This window comes from Protopterus annectens, chromosome 5.part1 (assembly GCF_019279795.1).
Source record: "Protopterus annectens isolate FY-2018-M chromosome 5.part1, PAN1.0, whole genome shotgun sequence".
Lineage (NCBI taxonomy): Eukaryota > Metazoa > Chordata > Ceratodontiformes > Protopteridae > Protopterus > Protopterus annectens.
In genome coordinates, this window is record NC_056736.1 from 678,519,790 (window position 1) to 678,541,442 (window position 21,653).

At 40.3% G+C, this 21,653-nt stretch overlaps 1 protein-coding gene across 7 annotated transcripts in view; it reads right to left on the minus strand.

The window, feature by feature from the left end:
• Window positions 1–21,653, minus strand: part of PARP4 (poly(ADP-ribose) polymerase family member 4) — a 2,883,551-nt gene that overhangs the window by 2,068,106 nt on the left and 793,792 nt on the right. For all 7 annotated transcript variants that reach the window (XM_044073295.1, XM_044073293.1, XM_044073297.1 and 4 more), the window contains 2 exons: window positions 15,625–15,723; window positions 8,247–8,430 (listed from right to left, as the gene is read on the minus strand). In XM_044073295.1, the coding sequence (XP_043929230.1) occupies window positions 8,247–8,430; window positions 15,625–15,723 (283 nt within the window). The remainder of the gene's footprint in view (window positions 1–8,246; window positions 8,431–15,624; window positions 15,724–21,653) is intronic.

The window sequence follows — 21,653 nt, forward strand, 5'->3', positions numbered from 1 at the left end:
CCACAGTCCTCCTGTGCATGCCTGTACCTCTGAGAAGTATATGCCGAACAGGAGGGGTCCTGGGACTGAGCCCTGGGGAACGCCACTTGTAACCGGTTTAGAGTCAGACCTAGCTCCCGCAACTCTTACCATGTGTGTTCTGTCTGTAAGCCAGTTGGCACCCCATCTCGTGACGTAGGAGTTTATGTTCAGGCTGGTGAGCTTGTCTATAATACCTGAGTGGGGAATGGTGTTGAAGGCCTTTGAGAGGTCTAGGTAGGCTGTGTAGACCACCTTTCCCTCGTCTATAACCTTGGTAACTGTCTCAAAAAAGTCCACCAAATTTAGGAGGCATGATCTGCCCTTAAAGCCAAACTGGGTAGCGTCCAGTGTGGAGGTTCCCAATATCTCTGCTAAGGAGATCCATGATGATGTGCTCCATAGCTTTGCAGACTAAGCTAGTCAGGCTTATAGGGCGATAGTTCCCGAGATCCATTGTGGCTCTACCTTTGTGGAGCGGAATAACCGTTGCTGTGCGCCACTCTGTGGGCATGCAGCCTGTGGACAGGCTGAGTTTAAACAGTGTGTTTAGGTGAGGGGTTAGTTCATCTTTGTGCTCATGTAGGATGCAGCCTGGGATATCGTCCGGTCCCATTGATGCTGTGTTTTTGACTTTAGAAAGGGCTGTTTTAACCTGAGTGTCTGTGATTTCAAGGGCACTACATTCTTATGGGCCCTTTTGGAGGTGAGGGGGGTGAAGTTTGCACTGAACTTGTCTGCCAGGATGTTGGCTATATATTGGTCGGTTCAGTGTATTTTGTAACATTCTGCACTAACTCCGAGCAGATCTGAGAATTTCCACTTAGATTCTTGACATAGCTAAAGAATGCTTTGTGGTTATCTTTGGAGTCCATGGCAATTTTTCTTTCGAAGCTAGCCTTGGAAGATTTTATGAGGGAATGTAGTTTCTTGCTGATACTGATCAGGGATGTCTTCCCTTCTTGGGATTTTACTCTTTTCTGTACTAGTTTCCTCCTCCTTTTGTATAGCTTGTTTATGGCAGGGGTCCACCAGACTGGTTTCCTTTTCTTGTAGGAGTGAGTCTTGGGTTTTTTTTGGGATAGCACGATCCATGCATTCTTGTAGGTGCCCTTAGAGTGCATTAGTAAAGGATTTTGCAGCTTGGACAGCGTTATCCTTTAGCATGGGGGCTTTGAAACTTCCCACCTCGGTCTTAAGTAACGTGAAGTTTGCTTTTGAAAAGTTTTTCACAGTGGTTTCTTTGATCGGGGGTGGTGGCAGAATGTGGATATCCAGATTGATTAGTTTGTGTTCAAGATCTAACCAGCGAGGGGTTGACCTCCGGTGTGGAACACCGGTCGCCCATGTTGGTGACGACCAGGTCCAATATGCTGTCACCTCTGGTGAGGGTGTTGACCAGCTGATCCAAGGCGTTTGAGTTTATAAATTATAGGAAATGTTGGGCAATGGAGTACGTACTTGAGTAGTTCTTCCAGCTAATGCTGGGGTAATTGAAATCACCCAATTTCAGGGAGTTTGGTAGGACCTTTATGTTTCCCAGTGTTTCCAGGAATGCGGAGTGGGGGTCCTGGGACATGGTGGGTGATCTGTAGCAAGCTATAATTTGAATAGCAGTTTTGCCTGTTGTTAGTTGCACGTGGATGATCTCTGAAGCATCGTGCTGTGCCACTAACTTGGAGGTGTGGGTATCCTTGATGAATATGGATACTCCTCCGCCTTTTGTATTTCGGTCCGGGCAGTGCTGGGGTGCTCTCTGGAGCCTTAAACCAGGTTTCTGTTACTGCACATATTATCAATTTTCTCCATACTGAGGAGTGCCACGAGTGCATGCATTTTGAGGTTTAGACTTCTGGCATTGAGTAGCATTACCCTCAGTTTTTTGTTACTTGTGTTATTTACGGCGGTGGGTTTGTCTTTTGAGTCTTGCCTAAAAAAGGCAATATGGGGGTGGCAAGACCCTTGGCCAGTATTCAAAAGCCTAAGGGTGACAGGTCTCTAGAAAAGCAGCGTGGCTTGTTAAGCATGTCATCCCAGGCTGACAGACACTGGATCCCCTTTGAATGACACCAGAAGCTTAGCCAATTGTTGAAATTGATAACTTTTTCTCTATAACATGGCATCATTCTTGGTGAGGGCAGGATGCTACTCAGGGTCAGGGTCATACCAGCCCGGGCTATGTGATCAGAGAGTTCCTCCATGTCTCTTTTCATGTAGTCCAGGGAGGTATGGCTCAGGTCATTCACACCAACATGGACAATGACAGAGTCATATCTGTACTTGTTCTGGTGTGACCTGAGTGCTTGTCTTATGTGGCGAATCCTGGCACCCGACAGGCAGCTAACAGTAACCTTCTCCTTGTTCAGCCTAGTGAGTGGGACGTCAGTGTGCCTGACTATAGAGTCACCTATTACTAGTGTGTTGGGTATGTTATTTTGCCTTAAGGGCTGTGATTGCGTGGCACACTGGTTTTGTGAATTATGTGTTTCGTGGTTTGTGTTGGGGGGGTGGAGGTTGCTTGTATGTCTGCTTTGGAGGTCTCTGTTGCTTTTGCAGATTTTTATTTAGAGCCTCCGAGTATGTTTTCCTGTACTTATGTGCGTTTTTTTTTTTTTTTGCCGCTGCTGGTTTCATAGGTCTATATGAGACTGGTGGTGTGATGCAAGTAATTCCCTTCTTCTCTTGACTGCCTGGTCCAGTCTTGGGTTGAGAGAGCTTAGCCTCCAGTTTGGCTGTATAATTGCATCTCTCGCATGTATTAGTGTTTGGTGGAAGGAGGAGAGGGTTGTCTGTGTATGAGGCAAATGTAACATTGCCTCAAAATGCCTAGATTCACCAGTTGGACCGGAGAGTACACCTGAAACTGCTCTTTGGACATGCCTGAATAGGTACAGTGAAATGTTTTACTGATTGGCTGGTAAGGTCGAATAGAGAGCCTTGCCCTACTCTACAGTATAGGGGGATCTAGTGCTAAGGTTTATTAGTGCTTGCTATGAATTTTGAGCAAGTGCCAGGATGTGAAGTGAATGGTTTGAGTGCTTAAGTTGAAAGTTTGTCTAGTTCCAAGGGAAAAATTGATGAGTACACTTTGTGGAGCCGGGAATAGTTATACCCTAGCTAACCAGCGCTGCCCGGCAAGCAAAACTGAGCACATGCAGGTTTTATAGCAGGGAAATGAAAGATAGAAATTAGCCCAAAATGGCCAATAAACTACTAATTTCTGGGCTGAAACCACTCCTCCAGGGACAAAGCACCTCTCACAGTGAACAGAGAAACTTCCTTCTATCCAAGTAAGGTATGGGCAAACACAGAAACTTGAAACGGCCCTGAATTCAGCACTAACTTGAAAACTGGACTATACTACCTTAGAAAGGCGGGAAAACTAGTGTTTTTTTTTTTTCCAGAAAATAAAGCAGATACAATCAAAAAAACACTTTAAATGCACAAAAATGGCTATCACACGAGTGTGTAGCCTACAACAGCTAAACAGGTAATTTAAACACAAAAACGACTTTGTTAAAGTGCAGGCAGTAAAATGAGTACAACATGTAGCTGAAACAAGCTCAGAAACTCTAGAAAATCTGCATTTTAGGTGGAATTAGCTAAAGGCAGCAAGAAAATGCAGAAAAAAAAATTATACTTAATCACACCAAAGTCTCTGCTCCTGCCTTACTCCTGGTTAAGCCTTCACTTCCGTATTATATCTCTCTCTCTTATTACAACTATACCCCTAGAGTATTCTATATTATTCCTCTCTCCCCATCTTGCTCTACCCCTTAATTTATTTTCTACCCTTTTATTACGGTTTATCTCCTCTTAGCTAACACTTTTTCTCTTACTAGTAGCTAGAGTGGTCTTATGTTTAGATAAACTTTCCTATCTTTCATTGGTTCCATTCCTGGCACTGTCTAATTCTCTCCTATTTTTCAAATGTTGGTCATTCACACTGCTATGAATCTGTATTTCATGTCTAGCATAATTAATTGCATCTCTTTTTAAGGATATACTGTTGCATATCTAATAACTTAACATTTTAATCTCTTCAGTATGTACTTAGAATTCTCTCCTGTATACTCCGGAGCTTTTCTCCCCGGGTCTCTACTGAAAATGGGTTTCTGCCCAGACCGGCATTACCCGGTAAACAAATGTAATAAATAAATAAATAAATTCTGGTGTAAAATCTTTTTCCTTATTGTGCTGGCAATACAACCCCTGCTTGGAACTTATGAAGGAGTACCGGCAAGAAGATATGTCTAGTATGGTGGGTGCTTGGGGATTTTCCTGGAGGAAGGAGGATTTTCGGACCACTGCCAAGAGTATCCTCACTGGATTATTCTCAGCACCCCCTTCTCTGACACTATTTACAGCCAGGCTACTGGGTTGAGAAAAAGGGAGGAGGGCAGGATGCCCTACATTTTAGCATAGTCATTCTTTAGCAGGGGAATGATCTTTTTTTGAGAAAGGAACCCCTTTTATTTGGTTTGGAAGCATTATCCACCTGCCATTTCCTCTTGGTACCCTGACTCTTGTTAGGGTGGGATTTTTGTTTGTTCTGCCCATTGAAGTTGGATGTGTTCGCAGGGGGAAAACCTGAGAATATCAGACATTCCAGATACCTCATAAAGTAATGTATCTCTGTCATCCCACTGTTTGAGAATCATGGTAACAGCAGGACCAACCACAAATTCAGAACTTAAAGAAACATTCAAAATCTAATTTTTAAACATCTCAGAACAATTCTGGTTATGTAACCAAGCATTCCTGCACCTACCCAGACACTTCTGAAAGCATGTTTCAAAACTTGAGTCACATTATAAATCTCATTCAGCAGACAAAGATACAGGAAAGTAGTCTAAACTGCAAGTATACTGCAAAATAAATTACCACATGAAGCCCTGATAAATTGCAATTCTAAAGACTTAATTATTACACGGAGACAACTATTTCCCATGAGATTCTAACTACTTGCCAATTTAGTCTGGTGGTATAGGGACAGAAGAAGCCAAGGCTCTTTTGTTAGAGTTGGTAGCTTGAGAAACTGCAGTTGGGTCAACTAATAACATAGCAGAGAGAGAGATGCAACATCAGAGCACATCTTGTACTTAATGAAAACTTTTTTAGTAATTGGCTGACTAGACAAAAGGGTTTTACATGCAGTTTTACAGCCATCTTCTAAGGCCAGTAACAGAGGGGAAGCAGCCAAAATATTTGGAATCACATCCTCAGTAAGATCATAAACTGCCAATCTCTGATAAAGCTCGAGAAATGCTTCCAGTCAAATACAGCTCTAAACCTAATCTGTGGAAAGGCAAATACTTAGTTTTTGAATTTGTTCACTTTCCAAAGAATCAGACTGGATGACTCAGAGTGTTCAGTACTGTCTGCATCAGAGTCCCCATCAAAATCTGCATCCATAGACTGATATTTGGTGAAGGTAGCCCCCACAGTCATTCTGAATAGGAACAAAATCTCCAAGATTAGCTAACCACTTAGCTAAGGAAACAATATCAGCAATATACATTGTCATAACCTGATTGTCTATTGTATGGTAAAGTATCTCTCTCTCTTCTTACTATGAACTACACTAGAGGACAAAATATGTGGGGACAGAGTATTCTGTCTGGTAAGGGGATTCTTACCCTGGACCTTCACTTAAATGGTTTAATTCTCCCATACCTGAACCAGGTACTGAAACACCTCTAGAGGATCACTCTGACCCCCGTACCATACAGGGATGTGGGTTCACATCCGAGGGTGATGGGGAAAAGGTAAGTAGCCTTTAGGCCAGCTTAAAGCAACAACAGATTCACAAACTGCAGACTGAGCCATGTTTATATTGACTTTCTTTATAGGTGTAACTGGATTTGATTGGGGGGGGGCAGCCATATCGGGAGGGTGGCCTAATGGTTAAGGTGTTTACCTTACAAACACAAGGTGCATGGTTTGAGTCTCACAAGGGATAATTGGCTTGGCTTAAAATGGCTCACAAGGGCAGTTAGCTTAGTACTAACCTATGAATACCCTATGAAAATCCATCAAGTCGGGGGTAAAAAACACCAGCCAGAATATACACTGACACTATTAAGGGATGACTAATAGCAGCAATAATAAAAAATACAAACTATGTCCCACCAGCAAATAGGGTCTAGACTGCATAAAATTCAGCAGAAACTGTTTAAATTGTTCTAAGCCTTGTTCTACAATCTGCACAGTGTAGTATATGACACAACAAATAGTCACAGCATCAAGTAAAATTCACTTGTCCAAAGAATGACAAAAATCAAATATATGCCCTTAAATCAAACAGAAACCTTTTAAAATAGCTGAAAAAAGCACGTATTTGACATCTGTTTACCAGGAAAGTCTGACTGGGATAATATCCCATTTTTAGAGAAGGCCCAGGGAGATGCTCCACACTGACATAACATGGTTACTCTTAAATGAAGTATACACTCTTTGGAACAGAAAGGACTAGATACTATAGCCTAAGCAAAAATATACTCAATCTTTATATAAGAAACATATTTTACTTATTCCTTCTCTCTGAACATAGTCAAAGTATGATGGTGATGGAAGGTGAGAGGGACTAGTTCAGCCTGGGGTCTATAGTATGCACTACTTACAGATTCTCGTTAGAAATGAAAAAAATCTCCACAGAAAATGAAAATAAATGAATTTGCTGTAAAATTGCTACTCAATGATAAAAACATGTATTGCAGAATAAAATCATAAGCAAGTAACATATAAAGAAGCAAGTACAAAAATGCAACATTATCCTGTCAGAACTTCTGCACGAGGCAGATAAACAGAAACAAGAGGCCTAGTGTTCAACTGACAATGCAGAACTTTAGTTTCCCAGTACAAGTCACAGAACACTTCAAATGCTCCAAAAGTGTTTAAAAGTAGTTTTAAGTACAACAACAGCACGATAGTAAGTTAGAATTCCCAGAGGAATTAACAGCAGTAGTAAATAGCAACAACCTTAAAATAAAAAAGTTAACATATTTACATAAATCAGACAGACACACACACACACACACACACACATATATATACATATATATATATATATATATATATATATATATATATATATATATATATATAGGATTGCATCGCCACACCCAAGTAAAATCCTCTCTGCACACACAAATAAATAAATAAACCTTAATTTTTTGCAGGGGCAAGACCCCAACCCCCCCCCCCACCACGTGCATCCCCCATACCCTCTGCTACATACAAATAGTAACTCTGGGATCACACGAGCCCCATGAAAAGGGAATATTCCCCATATTTCTCCACCTGGGGACTGTCAATCTAGCACACCTGTCGACCATTTGCATAGGTCGACCTTTTGTGGTTGATCAAATGGCTGTCGCCATTGTGCTGTGTCAAAATAATTCAGTGGACCCGTAAATATATATATACAGATAGATACAGATATAAACTGAGAGAATAAAGTGGAAAGGAAGTTCTCCAAGGGATCTTACTGTGTCTGGAAGCTGTAATCCACTAATGCAGGCTGCTGAGGAGATTCAACTGTGTCAGTACTTAAAGCTGGCAGTAAAAGACGGAAATAAAATAACTTGTTTTAGGTCCTCCAAATAATTATGTATTCACTGCACTGCACCCTGGTTTTCATATCACTGCTCCATCTGCAGACATACAAACCATTCCCCCTCCAGTTCTTAACCACAGACAAACATGTTTGGAAGTTGCACCAAATACAGATATTTGGAATCAGTACCATAATGATCCCTGCTTGTCTTCACAACTACTTACCTCCTCAGCCCCTCATCCTTTATAAAATATGACACCTAATTTACTAACTACTGATTAACCCCTCAGTTGCATAGTTCCTTTACAAGCCACCTGACAGGAGACAATGAAAAAAAAGAAATCACAGTAACAATCCTATTCAGTAGATAAGTGAAATCCGTATCTGCTGGGACATGAAAGCTCTTCCATTTTCCTATTTTCAAACTGTGCTATAACCAGTCAGACAGCACTCTTACTTTTTAGAGTGACTCTCTTCCTTCAAAAAGAAGTTTATTTTCCACAAGGTTATTTATGAAACTATACTTCAATGTAAGTTAAATCTTGCTTCATTTCTAGAAGGAATTTGATAAGCCACAGATTCTGTTTGATTAATGATAAACATAAAAAATGTGACACAAATATTCAGTTGGATGCTTGACTATTGTTAAACAAAATAACAAATTCAGTACCTCAAAGTCGCTGATTATTCCTGCTGTTCCGCGGACTCCGCAAACACTCTGGAATCCATCTGGGGGAGCTTTCAATGTGAAATCTCTTCGATAGTAGTCTTTTGTCAAACCAAGTGCAACATCACAAACCAGCATAAGACGAGTGCCATCAGTATTACTCGGCTGTGTATATTTGATGCTTGTACTGCACAAAGAAAAAAGACTTGCATTAAAAGGCAACATATACTGCAAAATGCAATCTACAAAACATTATCAGTTAATTACAAGTACAGTGTGCAAGTTGTTAAACATTCAGAAAGTTAGAGGAACAAACCCACGGGGAATGCTATCCAGTTCTGTGATTACGGCCTGAGCTTAGGGAATGCCACATATAGCCAAATACATGGGGAAGATAATGTGACACTTCATTTCACAAACTCTGGCTTCTAGTTTACCAAAGAATCTCTCCCAAAGAGAGCCTTTTCCATGCAGGGCAGCGACTTAAGCACCAAAACTTAAGTGTGAAGGTGCAAAAGCAATTATATTTTTTTAATCTTGTTTACCTTGTTTATTTTTTTTTTGGGGGGGGGGTCCAGCAATGTTCAGACTGATAGTTATGCCCCATGTGACCTTTCTCTCCCTTTGACCCAGAATTCTGGCTCGTCTCCTAGACTAGTTCTGTTGCAAGGAAAGTGGGAATCTGGGAGTGGAGACTTCAAATTCTATGGGCTAGGAGAAATGCTGTGGTAGTTTACACATAGTGTCAACTTTAGCTATTGCTGGGAGTTTCGCACGCAAGGCCTATACATTTCCTGTTAGACAGCAAGCACAGTACAAGACAAAGATGGAAAATAAAAATTTTGTTAAGTATTTTACACACACACACACACACACACACACACACACACACACACACACACACACACTTATACATTGTGTGTGCAATAATCAGGTATAATTAGCATATACTCAGGAAAGAATTCCTAGATGATGGTGCACCTTGAAGGTTTCTGGAAAAGTATGTGGAGAAGCCTATGTCACAGCTATATACAAACACGCATTTAAAGAAGGCTTGAGCAGAAGCCAACTTCTCATTAGAATTAACATCAGGTTTTTACTGATACCATCTTACATGTTTGTAACAGATCTTTATGCATTCCAAAACCCAATGAGACAAGGTTGCTTTAATTACTTTAGAGCTCAGTTTACAAGAATAACAACAAAGCAAACAACAAAGTAGTCTTTCATGTTGATTTTGTTTTGTCCAAATAAAAATGCAACTACCCTTGGAACATCCATAACATGTAAAACATATTAGCCTTTGGTTGAGTACTCTGAGAAGAACGCGGGTTAGGTTAATACTCTGATTTACACTGCTTTTGTTTGGAACGTCTGACATAAACATAGGAGTAATTCACACAGGCACCAAAAAACATACAAGGAGGCTCTTTACATAAGGCTTAGATTTCAGATATCCTTATTACTGAAGTTATTGCTAACAGAAAGACAATTGTACAAGATTTAATTTTATATCAAATTTACCAGCTTGCTCAAATAGGGCACAACTTAATTTTTTCAGAACAAAATTCAGATTCATAGGAGGAGCAGGATCTTTTTAGGAAGGATTAGCCTGCATACTTTAGGTGAAGCCAGCAAACTGCCCCATATCCACTGGTGACAGATGTGGCTGATAAATGATAATGCTGGGTCCTAAATCAAAATTATATGCCAAGTAATCTAACACCGCTGAAACAGAAACAGAGAAAGGTTCTAGACTCTTAAAAGCCCAAACTGTAAACCACCTTACCTGTATAAGTTATTGTCGAAGTCTGCCTCTGGAAGCAAAGATCCGGACCACTAATGGTGGGTATGAAGCATTCCTGGCAATCGAAGGAACTGGAGAAACCATGCAGTTGAGTTCAGGGATTGGGTGTCCAAATGAGTCTTGCCAGATCAGGGAGACAAAAGGGGTCTAGAAGTCATTAAGTGTAGAGACTTCTCCAAAAGATGAGGCCACAACAGGGGGTACCAACTTCATCAGGGCCAAAATTTTTGCTGTGAGAATGATTTTGGCCTTGTACAGAGTTGCTTTCTGAATGCATTTTGGTATTACAAGAAAGGGAGCAAAGAAATACAGGAGGACAAGGAACCGCCCTGATGAGGTTATCAGGAAAAGAAGCTGTTGAACTTGAGGTTAGTTAGCAATGCAAGCAGATCACAGCAAAGCTTTCAGCAGTGACAGAAAATGCTCACGCAGGTTTAGAGATCATGAGTGAGGCAACAGCAAAAAAGATCACAGCCTGTATGCTAATGATCTGGCCTCACTAGGAATGGGGCCTTTTTTTTTTTTAAGGAATGTGGTCTTTTTTAAAGAATGTGGTTTTCTTTTTTTTTTTTTTTTAAGGAATGTGGTGTTTGTAAGAAAGTGCTTGGATAATATAGTCACGGAGTACTGTCATAAGGAATAAGATTAATTTACACACTGTGTTTATGCATGATATACCCCCCATACTGTCTGAGTAAGACAATAGCACTTCACGGGATAATGTCCCAAAGGACTTGTAAATTCCAAAGGACAATTCATCTCCAGCACGTTTATGTGAAGACTGGCTTCTATGGATTACCATACACCCTGAACAGTTCTTCCTTGACAATGTCCCCACCTCTCTTCAAGGAAAATGCACCTATGGTGACCAGTGCCATGAGAATGCAAAGGTGAAAGTGACTGCCCAGAGTCAGACTAGGTGAGTAAAGCCACCAGTGAAGATGTACATTGTACATCATTAAAGTTCAAAGCCAACTTGACCTGAACCCTGACCCCAATCAGTCCTTAGACTTTACCGCAAAGCCCTCCAGTGGAAGCAAGTACATGAACTTCCAATATTCTCTACCAACTTTAGGAAAACTCCTCTGGTCTACTTGGGGTACACAAATACTGAAACACTTCCATGCAAAAATCCAAAACTTTCTAGACTTTACTGTATATTTTACAAAAGAACAGCAAAAAACACAGCGCTTTCAGAATACACCCTTCGTCAGACATATAGAAGAAAACAAATCATCAGATGCTGACAGATGTCCAGGACTCAATGGAGTGGTAGCTTTAAAACCTATTCTTAGGAGTTGTAGACCTGTGACTTAGATGATTAGATCTTGATGCTCATTGGCTTATTGATTTTTAAATACTTTTATACTGTTTGTTTTCTTGTATATGTCTGACAAAGGGTGTATCCTGAAAGTGCTTACATTTTGTATTAAAAAAGTGCTATGTTTTTACTATAGCCTGGTGGTCCGTGAAGTCTTTTTCGCTGTTTTTTTGTAAGGTTTTGCTTACATGGACCTTTAGTGCCTCTACTTGCAATTTTTGTTTCTTCTTTGCTGTATATTTGGGAGCTCTAAAGATTTCTTCACATTGTTCCTTTGTAAATTGCCTTTCCATTCTCTTCTATCAATCTTTTCTAACTTCATCTAATTGATTCTTAAAGTTATCATGCAATTTTATATGCCATACTACGTATCCATTTTTAACAGCAGCTTCACTTCTAAATTAAACTAAAACTCTTAACAAAAGTCAGTGTTTTTCTAGCACTTCCTATCCCCTTTCTTTTTGCCTGTACTCTTTCATTATTCCCCATTAGGGAAGGCAGTCTCTTACCTGGAGTAAAAAAACTTCTGCTTAGCCACAAAGCCACTCTATAACCTTTCCTTCCCAAGTTATTTCCCATTGCCTTGGTTCCTTTGTTAATTTCCTCTATCAAATTCCAGCCACCACGCCTACCTTCTATACCTCTACTTGCTGGCGTCCCTGTTGGTAAAATCTTTCTCTATTCTCATGCTGGCTTAATTCTTGGAATACCTTTGCTACTTTAAGAATATAATAGTCTATTTGACTGTAGTTATTCCCCTTAAGGAATGCATCAAAAATCGTAGTCCCTCTTATTTGCTCAGATTCTTCCCCAACCCTATTTCATCATCATCTACTATGTACATAATTTATTTATTTATTTATTTAAATTTGTTGACCGGGAGTGTCTGACTGGATGTGGGTCCATTTTCAGCGGAGGCCCGGGGAGAAAAGCTCCACAGTAAAATAAACAGACAGTAGTTACATTGGATTACATAGCGATTAACAATTTAACATAGAAATTACTTACAACATATTTACAGATGAAGAACATAGTACATCAGTAGATAACTAGAATCTTTATCTGTGAAGTACAGAACAGGCATTAACAAATGTAACAATGAGAAGTTCCTGCTGTATAATAAGTACTAGGCTTACGAGCATCTGAGCTTGCTATAATCAAGGTAGTTAGTGGAGTGGAAAGAAAGGTAGTAGTTGGATGGGCTGGATGATATTAGAGTGGGAGTTGCAAGGGCATAGCCAGCATGTTTTTAGGTGCATTATCTGTGTAGCTTTAAAGTACCGTCTCACTTCTTTTCTGGGTTCCCTCTGAAAAATAAGCCTTGCCCAGTAGGGTTAACCTACTCCTGTCTATCTGTCTTGTCTCTTTCTTCCTTTTACCTATCTGCCTGCTTGTCTATATGTCTATCTATCAATCTATCTAATCAGACCAGTAAAGTAAGCAGAAGGACAAGAAAACCTATTAAGAACCAGATTGGAAAGAAACAGTAAAAGTGTAAAGGATGTGAGCTATCGAGGAGTGACAAAACACCCAATCTTTAGCACTGGTCAAAAATTAAATGCAAGACATGGTCAATTCTGCTTGTCAAAGTACAGCTATATGAATATTTTACATTTTTTCTCATCAAACAGCAATCTGATCTGTAATGTGCAGATAAAAAGAAAACATAACTTAGGTTTCTCTTCCATTTCTTTTTCTAATTTTCATTGTTCGTTCATTTATCAATAACAGATGGATCTGAAATGATATGTGAAAAAAGTAATAAATTATACCCCAAACCCTTCCCTCTCACCTTCTAGGTAAAAAAAATAAATAAAATGAAATAAAGAAATACAGCAACTACTTTGACATTGCTGTTGATATTTTACATCCACAGTTGGGCAGCGGTAGCGTTGTTGCCTCACAGCAAGAGGTTCTCCCATTCGATTCTCGGTTGGAGTGCAGGGAGTGCCTTCTGTGTGGAGTCTGCATGTCCTCCCCACGGTTGGGTGGGCGTTCGAAAGACATGCATGAATGGGCGTGCCTTCGTTGAAGGTTGAACGTCGAGCTGGCACCTCGGAGTTCGTCAAAATCTACTGCCAATCATTAGCGGACCGGAGTTCTACTGTGGCAACCCCCTAACCAGGAAAAGCCGAAAGACAACAACAACACAGAATTGGTTTACATTAATTATCATTATTATATAACAACCTTTATCTATTTTCTTTTTACCTTAATTACTTAAAAAATGATGGTCTCGAAAATAACAATTCTCTGATCCTGTCAAACTAGTTCAGCTATACAGTCAAGCTCTCAGATTGCAGAACTTCATAAGTTTTTCCTCCATTTCTCATCTGTACCTGATAATGCAGTCTCCTATCACACCAATCCGTCTTTCTTTGTGAAGGGTAGATCATGCCTGCTCAACTTGGTCAACTTCTATGAGTCAGTCACCAGAGCGGTGGATGAAGGCAAGGTGGTTCATACAGCATACCACAATCTGGCCAAGGCCTTTGATACCATTCCCCACTCAAGAATCATAGAAAAACTCATTAAGCTAGGCATCAACCCCTATATCACTAGGTGGGGTGCAAACTGGCTCACAGATAGAACCCGCAGTGTGAAAGTAGCTGACTCTGAGTCAGACTGCCAACTAGTCATGAGTGGAGTCGCACAGGGTTCGGTTCTGGGTCCTCTCCTGTTTGGTATCTATTTCTCTGAAGTCCAGGCCAACAAGAAGGGACTCTGGCTGACAAAGTTCCCAGACGATTGCAAGTTGGGAGCTATTATTAACTCCCCAAGTGATGTTGCCATCCTACAGAATGGCCTCACTGAGACCCGACTGGTGTCAGAACCATGACCTTAACATCAATGCCAAAAATGTGTCATCCCCTTTGGGAAAAACCCGGCTCCCATGAATTACCACATTGATAATAGTGTACTGAACACAGAATCCGTTATAAGAGATCTGGGAACACAGGTTGACAGCAACCTCTCTTTTGATCACCACATTGGCACTGTGATCAGAAAGTCCTTCCATGTGACCCATCTCATTCCTAAGGGTTTTGCATCTAGGAAGAGAGAGGGGTCATTGTCTCCCTCTACTCTTCCCTCATTAGGCCAATCGTCGAGTACAATACACCATTTGGCATGTACCTCACTAGACACTTGCAACAACTGGATAGGCCACTAAAGTACCTCACAAAGAGGATCCTAGGGCTTAAACACTTGTTCTACATGGACAGACTCAAAAAACTCCAACTGTTCGTCTCATATCACCTACTTAGAGGCGGACTCTCCTTGACCTACAAAGCCATGTCTGACCCAGCTCTGTAAGAAATGCTACATCTAAAGAAATCCCAGTCCCTCTGCACCACACGTTCCAGAAACCTCAACCTCATTACGAAAATCAGCAGAATGTACTGGATCAACAGATTCATAACCCAGAGTCTGTCCATGCTATGGAATAGACTTCCCATACATGTCAAGCAGAGCATCTCACTGACCCTCTTCAAAAGAAATCGTGATGAGTGGATGGGAAATAGAAAATTCACCCAAGGGATAACTCCAGTGGCTCTACTCGACAGAGGCACTAGGAACTAAGGTCGGGTGGCATGATGCCATGGTAATCCTATGGATAGGCTTGTAAAGACCCCAGGGCAATCAGCCTAGTACATACCTATGAGGCTATGAACCTATATTGTGTTACATCCTATCAGAATTAGTCACAGCATCTATTACATTACATGGCCAATGGTAACACACTGTCATTAGGTTCCAATATTCATGAATAAGTGAGTAATTATTACTGGAACAAATGACAGAAAAGTTTGCCTAGAGTGAGTTAATGAGTGAATTAGGGTTGCTTGAAATTAAGAAAGTTAGAAACTTTAAAACAACTCTCCATCTGGCTGCAACAAAAAATGACCAAAACACATATATCAGTTTTACAGCTAACAAAAACAAGGGAAGACATTAAAAATCTAAAGACAATAGTACTTTTTTCATCAGTTTTTTACCTTAACTATCCCTATAGTAGCCATACAACCAATGAAGGAAGCCTGAGGGATGGAACAAAGTAAAAAGGAAGCTGTAACTGTATTAACTTGGGGGAATAAAATTAACTTTCAATAGTAGGGCACAAACAGGAGAAAGAAGTTAAGAAACCAAAACCACAATTTGACAAAAGCACAACAGCTTATCTACAATAAAACCAATAAAACATTGTTACAGACTTCTTTCTGCATTAAGATGCACTCTGGAAAAAAATTTACCTGGTTGAATTACTGAAGTAGATACCACTGCCCAGATTTCCAACATCTCGTCTCTCTATACCATAGTCCTCTACAACAATTTTGGGTGGTAACAGTCCTCTGTAAAAGAGAAAAAAGTAAAAAATACACTAAGTAACTGAAATTATATATTTATTGCAAGTTTAAAATGTGTCTGGCAGTTAATGCAGACAACAAAATTTCTGACTTATTAATGAGCTGTTTCCTGGGCCAAGTCAAAGAGTTTGAATCTTTTTCATCTTTATTTACCCTACTATATGACCTTGATCATGTCACTTAACCAGGCAGTGTTTTGGGATAAAAACTAGTGTACTGTAGTTTTATAAGTGTTTTGGGATAATTGGGAATTTGGGCTAGGCTCCTTAATGGTCTCCTGGATGGCATGCTTAGGCACTACCCATGAATCCATAGAACAAAAACAATGAAGAAGTTTTCAGGGAATGCAAGATCATCTCTCTCCAATCATACTAATCCTTTTTGCTAATTTCTTGTCTCCCTTAATTAACTGGCCACAAAGACCAGCAAATATGCATCTTGTCTGTTGCCTTGTAAAGCTGTCAGGCACACATGTGAGATGCTACCATATTAAGTTGCATCAAATACCCCAAATAAGGCTTTCCCATCTGGTATGATACTTAGCTGATGAGATGTTCTTGCTCAGCTCTTCCGCATGGCAATCGGGGATTATTTAATTAAACAGTGATTTTCTTATTGGAAACAGAGAAATTCAAAACTGCAGTTAAGCCCTGATAGCCTGGATGCTAGCAAAATGGAAAGTATGAAAAAACTGGCAATTCATTATTTATTTATTGATTTGACATTTGTTGACCAAGTTAGTCCACCTGGGCAGATGCCCTTTTCAATGGAAACCCGAGGAGAAAAGCTCCTAAAAATATCAGAACCACATTACATATGATGGTAATAATATACAGAATAACAATAATCACATACAGCTTCATCATATACAGTTATTAATAAAAACTTATCACACAGGTGAACCCAGTAAAAGCTCTCATGGTAGGAACATTCAGTAATGTGTTGCCAGAAGGCATTATTCAAAAAACGAATAACTTGCTAGAGCATAAAAGAGACAAGATGTGCTCAGAGTTTCAGGATTAGTGGAAATTTGGATGAGTACATTGTCAAACAACAGGAGAGTGAGGGAAATCAAGGAAACCCTGAATAAACATGCAAATGATTCTGATGGAGTCCATAAAAAATGGGCAGAACTGAAGGAAAAAGAGTTTAATAAGAAGTCTTGCTGGAGGAGATGAGATTGATAAAGTTAGAGCATCACTCAAAGTGAGAAAATCTACAATTTTCAGATATATCAAAGAAGTCAGAGGGCCTGAACTACCTGGCATTCATGAAGCAACAGGTTAAGTGCTTGGATAGGGCTCCTGACTCAAGATTTACTCACTGAAATGGCTCATCAGGTTTTTGTTTCCAGCTAGGGAACCAAACAGAAGCCAAGACGAATATATTTTAACACCTTGATTGAATTATCACAAGACATAGACAAATGTACATCTATATATAAGAAAACAAACCACATTAAGATTTTCTTAGTTGCAAACTTTAACCATCACATATAGCTACCATCAATCCAACATTACATAAAATGCCCATTTCTTGCCTTCCATTAAATCCCACTCCTTCCCAAAAAACATTATTCTGCATGGACTGTCTCCACAATTTCTATTTCCTGCCTTCCTTTAAATTTCACTCCTTCTCAGAAACATTATTCTGCATGCATTGTTCCCACAATTTCTATTTTTTTCCTATGCAATTTGCTCCTACCCTTTCCTAACTTTTCAGTTCTTTTATCTCTGTTACAATATTCAATACTTCAAATACAGTTGGTTTAGACTTTGACTTCCATTTTCCAGTAATTTCTTATTTGGCAGCCAGCAGATTTAAACTTAGCAAGGCCTTACGTCCTTCTTTTGGTTGTTCCCGTTAGGGGTCCCCATAGTGGATCATCTGTTTCTATTTCTTCCTGTCCTCTAAATCTTGCTCTGTCACACCAACCACCTGCATGTCCTCTCTCACCACATCCATAAACCTTAACTTACGCCTTCTTATTTTCCCCTTACCTGGTAGCTCCATCCTTAGCATCCTTTTCCCAATATACCCAGCATCCGTCTTCAGCACATGTCCAAACCAATGCAATCTCTCCTCCCCGGCTTTGTCTCCAAGCCGTCCAACCTGAGATGACCCTCTAATATACTGATTCCTAATCCTGTCCATCCTCATCACACCCAATGCAAATCTTATCATCTTTAACTCTGCCACCTCTAGCTCTGACTCCTGCCTTTTTGTCACTGCCAGCATCTCCAAATCATATAACATAGCTGGTTTCACTACCCTCTGGTACACCTACCCTTTCACTCTTACTGGTACTTGTCTGTCACAAATCATTCCTGACACTCTTCTCCACCCACTCCACCCTGCTTGTACTCTCTTCTTCAACTCTCTTCCACATTCACAATTACTCTGAACTGTTGCTCCAAAGTATTCGCCAAATCTACTCCCTGCATCCTCATGATTCCTCTATCCTCCCTCTCATCACACACATATATTCTGTCTTAGTCCTGCTGACCTTCAATCCTCTCCTCTCTACACCAGATCTCAATCTCTCCAGGGTCTCCTCAACATGTTCCCTACTCTCACTACACATCATAATGTTATCTGCAAACATCACAGTCCACAGTGACTCCTGTTTTATCTTGTCTGTCAACCTGTCCATCACCAGTGCAAATAAGAAAGGGCTCAGAGCTGATCCTTGATGTAATCCCACCTCCACCTTAAATGGATCTGTCACTCCCACTGCAGACTTTACCACTGTCACACTACCTTCGTACATATCCTGTACCACTCTTACATACTTCTCTGCTGCTCCCGACTTCCTTACACAATAACACAAATCCTCTCTAAGCACCCTGTCATATGCCTTCTCTAAGTCCACAAAGACACAATGCAACTCCTTCTGACCTTCTCTATACTTCTCTATCACCCTTCTTAACCTAGCTTCCAGTACTCTTTCCCATAACTTCATACTGTGACTGATCAATTTTATCCCTCTGTAGTTACTACAGCTCTGCATATCACCCTTATTCTTAAAAATCGGTACCAAAACACTTCCTTCTCCACTCCTCAGGCATCCTCTCACTTTCCAAGATTTCGTTAATCTAGATAAAAACTCCACTGCTATCTCTCCCAAACACCTCCATGCTTCCACAGGTATGTCATCTGGACCAACAGCCTTTCCATTCTTTATCCTCTTCATAGCTGTCCTTACTTCCTCCTAGCAAATCCGTTGCACTTCCAGATTCACTATCCGCACATCATCCAACCTTCTCTCCCTCTCATTTTCTTCATTCATCAGCCCCTCAAAGTACTCTTTCCATCTGCTCAACACACTCTCCTCGCTTGCGAGTATGTTTCCCTCATTATCCTTTATCACCCTTACCTGCCGCACATCTTTCCTAGCTCAGTCCCTCTGTCTAGCCCAATTGGTACAGGTCCTTTTCTCCCTCCTTAGTGTCCAACCTTTCATACAGCCTGTCATACGCCTTATCCTTAGCCTTCACCACCTCTCTCTTCACCATATGCCTCATCTCCTTATACGCCTGTCTACTTTCATCTCTCTGACAATCCCACTTCTTCGCCAACCTCTTTCTCTGTATAATCTCCTGTACTTCCTCGTTCCACCACCAGGTCTCCTTGTCTTTCTTCCTCTGTTCAGATGTCATACCAAGCACCTTTCTAGCTGTCTCCCTTACCATCTCTGCTGTAGTTACCCAGCTATTCGGTAACTCTTCACTGCCACCCAGTCCCTGCCATAAATCTTCCCTGAACTCCACCTCACAATCACCCTTTTTCAACTTTCTCCATTTGATCCTTGGCACTGCCCTCACACTCTTCCTCCTCTTGATCACCAATGTCATCCTACAGACCACCATTCTATGCTGCTTAACTACACTTTCCCCTGTCATCACTATACAGTCTCCAATCTCCTTCAGACTGGACCTTCTACATAAGATATAATCCACCTGTGTGCATCTTCCTCCGCTCTTGTAGGTGACTCTTTGCTCCTCCCTCTTCTTAAAATATATTTTCACCACAGCCATGTCCATCCCTTTTGCAAAATCCACTACCATCTGACCTTCTGTATTCCTCTCCTTAACACCATATCTACACACAACTTCCTCAACCCCTCTGTTCCCTTCACCAACATGTCCACTGGAATCCGCTCCAATCACCACTCTCTCACCCATGGGTACACTCACCAACACTTCTTCCAACTCACTCCAAAATATTTCTTTCTCATCCATTGCACACCTAACTTGAGGAGCATATGCACTAACAACATTCATCACCAGACCATCGATTTCCAACTTCATAAACATCACTCTGACACTCTTTTCACGTCCAAAACACTCTTGGCATACTGTTCCTTCAAGATAACCCCTACCCCATTTCTCCTCCTATCCACACCATGATAGAACAATTTGAACCCACCTCCGATACACCTGGCCTTAGTCCCTTTCCATCTGGTTTCTTGCATGCACAATAAATCAACTTTCCTTTTCTCCATCATATCAGCTAGCTCTTCCCTATACGAGTCATACTGCCAAGATTCAAAGTTCCTACTCTCACTACCACACTACTAACTTTTCTTCTCTCTTCCTGCCTTTGGGCATATCTTCCCCCTCTTCTCCTTCGACCAACAGTATGCCAATTACCACCAACACCCTGTTGGCTAACAGTACTGGTGGCAGTCATTGTTAACCTTGAACGATCCAGTAAGGAAATCTGTATTGTTGTCTATATATGTCATTTGGCAAAAGTTTTACACCAGATGCCCTTCCTACATCTAGGCAATTCAGATATTGTATCCCAGCTCAACAAATAATTTCCTTAGTTGCACCCATTTGATCACCCGATACTTCAGACAGAGTACTCTACAGAAAATTTTTGAAGTCTGCCAACTCATTACACTCCCAAAACATATGCTCCCAATTACCTCTTTCATCCCCATCACATCTCCGACATTTGCAATCTGAGGAAAAAATTATTCACAGTCTGCTTGGGGTATAGGAATACCTATGCAAACACTTCCAAACAAAAAGCTCAAATCTTCTAGACTTTGTTGCATAACCGGGAGCCATACACATGTCCTTCCAGTGTTCAATGTTTTGTGTTTTGATCAAGCTCACTGATTATTTATTATAAACACAAATATTCTGTGTGTGTGTGTGTATATATATATATATATATATATATATATATATATATATATATATATATATATACATATATATATATATATATATATATATATATATATATATATGTATAAAACACGGATCTATGTCATAATAACGAATTACCATAACACCGAGTTGCAAAACGGCGAGACGGAAATGACAAAAGTTTATATTCACAAACATTCAGATCATCATAAATTTTCCCATGGTAAGTGAAAATCAATATGTGTGCATGTATCTTTACGAAGCTATCCAAAGTCTTGCACAAATGTTTAAATACTGAGAACGTGTCAGTCTGACTGCCATTTTGCAGTTAGCTGTTGAGATGTAAGTAAGCATGTATGTAAGGTCTGGTCTGTTAACCAGTTTGTTTATATTTTATGATGCTGTTATCCATCCTGATGTGTTTCTATGTATTAAAGCATCTAAATGAAATACCCCGCCTGCTTGTCATCTATGTTAGAGAGGGACAAGCAACATGGTGTCAGATGTGGGATGTCTAAAGGGACATGATGTTAGAAGAAGAATGGCCAAAACAATTTGTTGCCAAAAAGATTTCCAGTTTCTTCCACTTAAGTCAGAGGGACACCTGGTTGGAAAAGGAAGAATATAAATGAGTGAATCATCCTTACTGCACATATAATTCACAAAACAGGACACAAATGAATTTCATATATTAAAACTTGCTTAAAACTATTTTTTTTTATTTGCAAAAAATGAAAATATATGAATTACTAC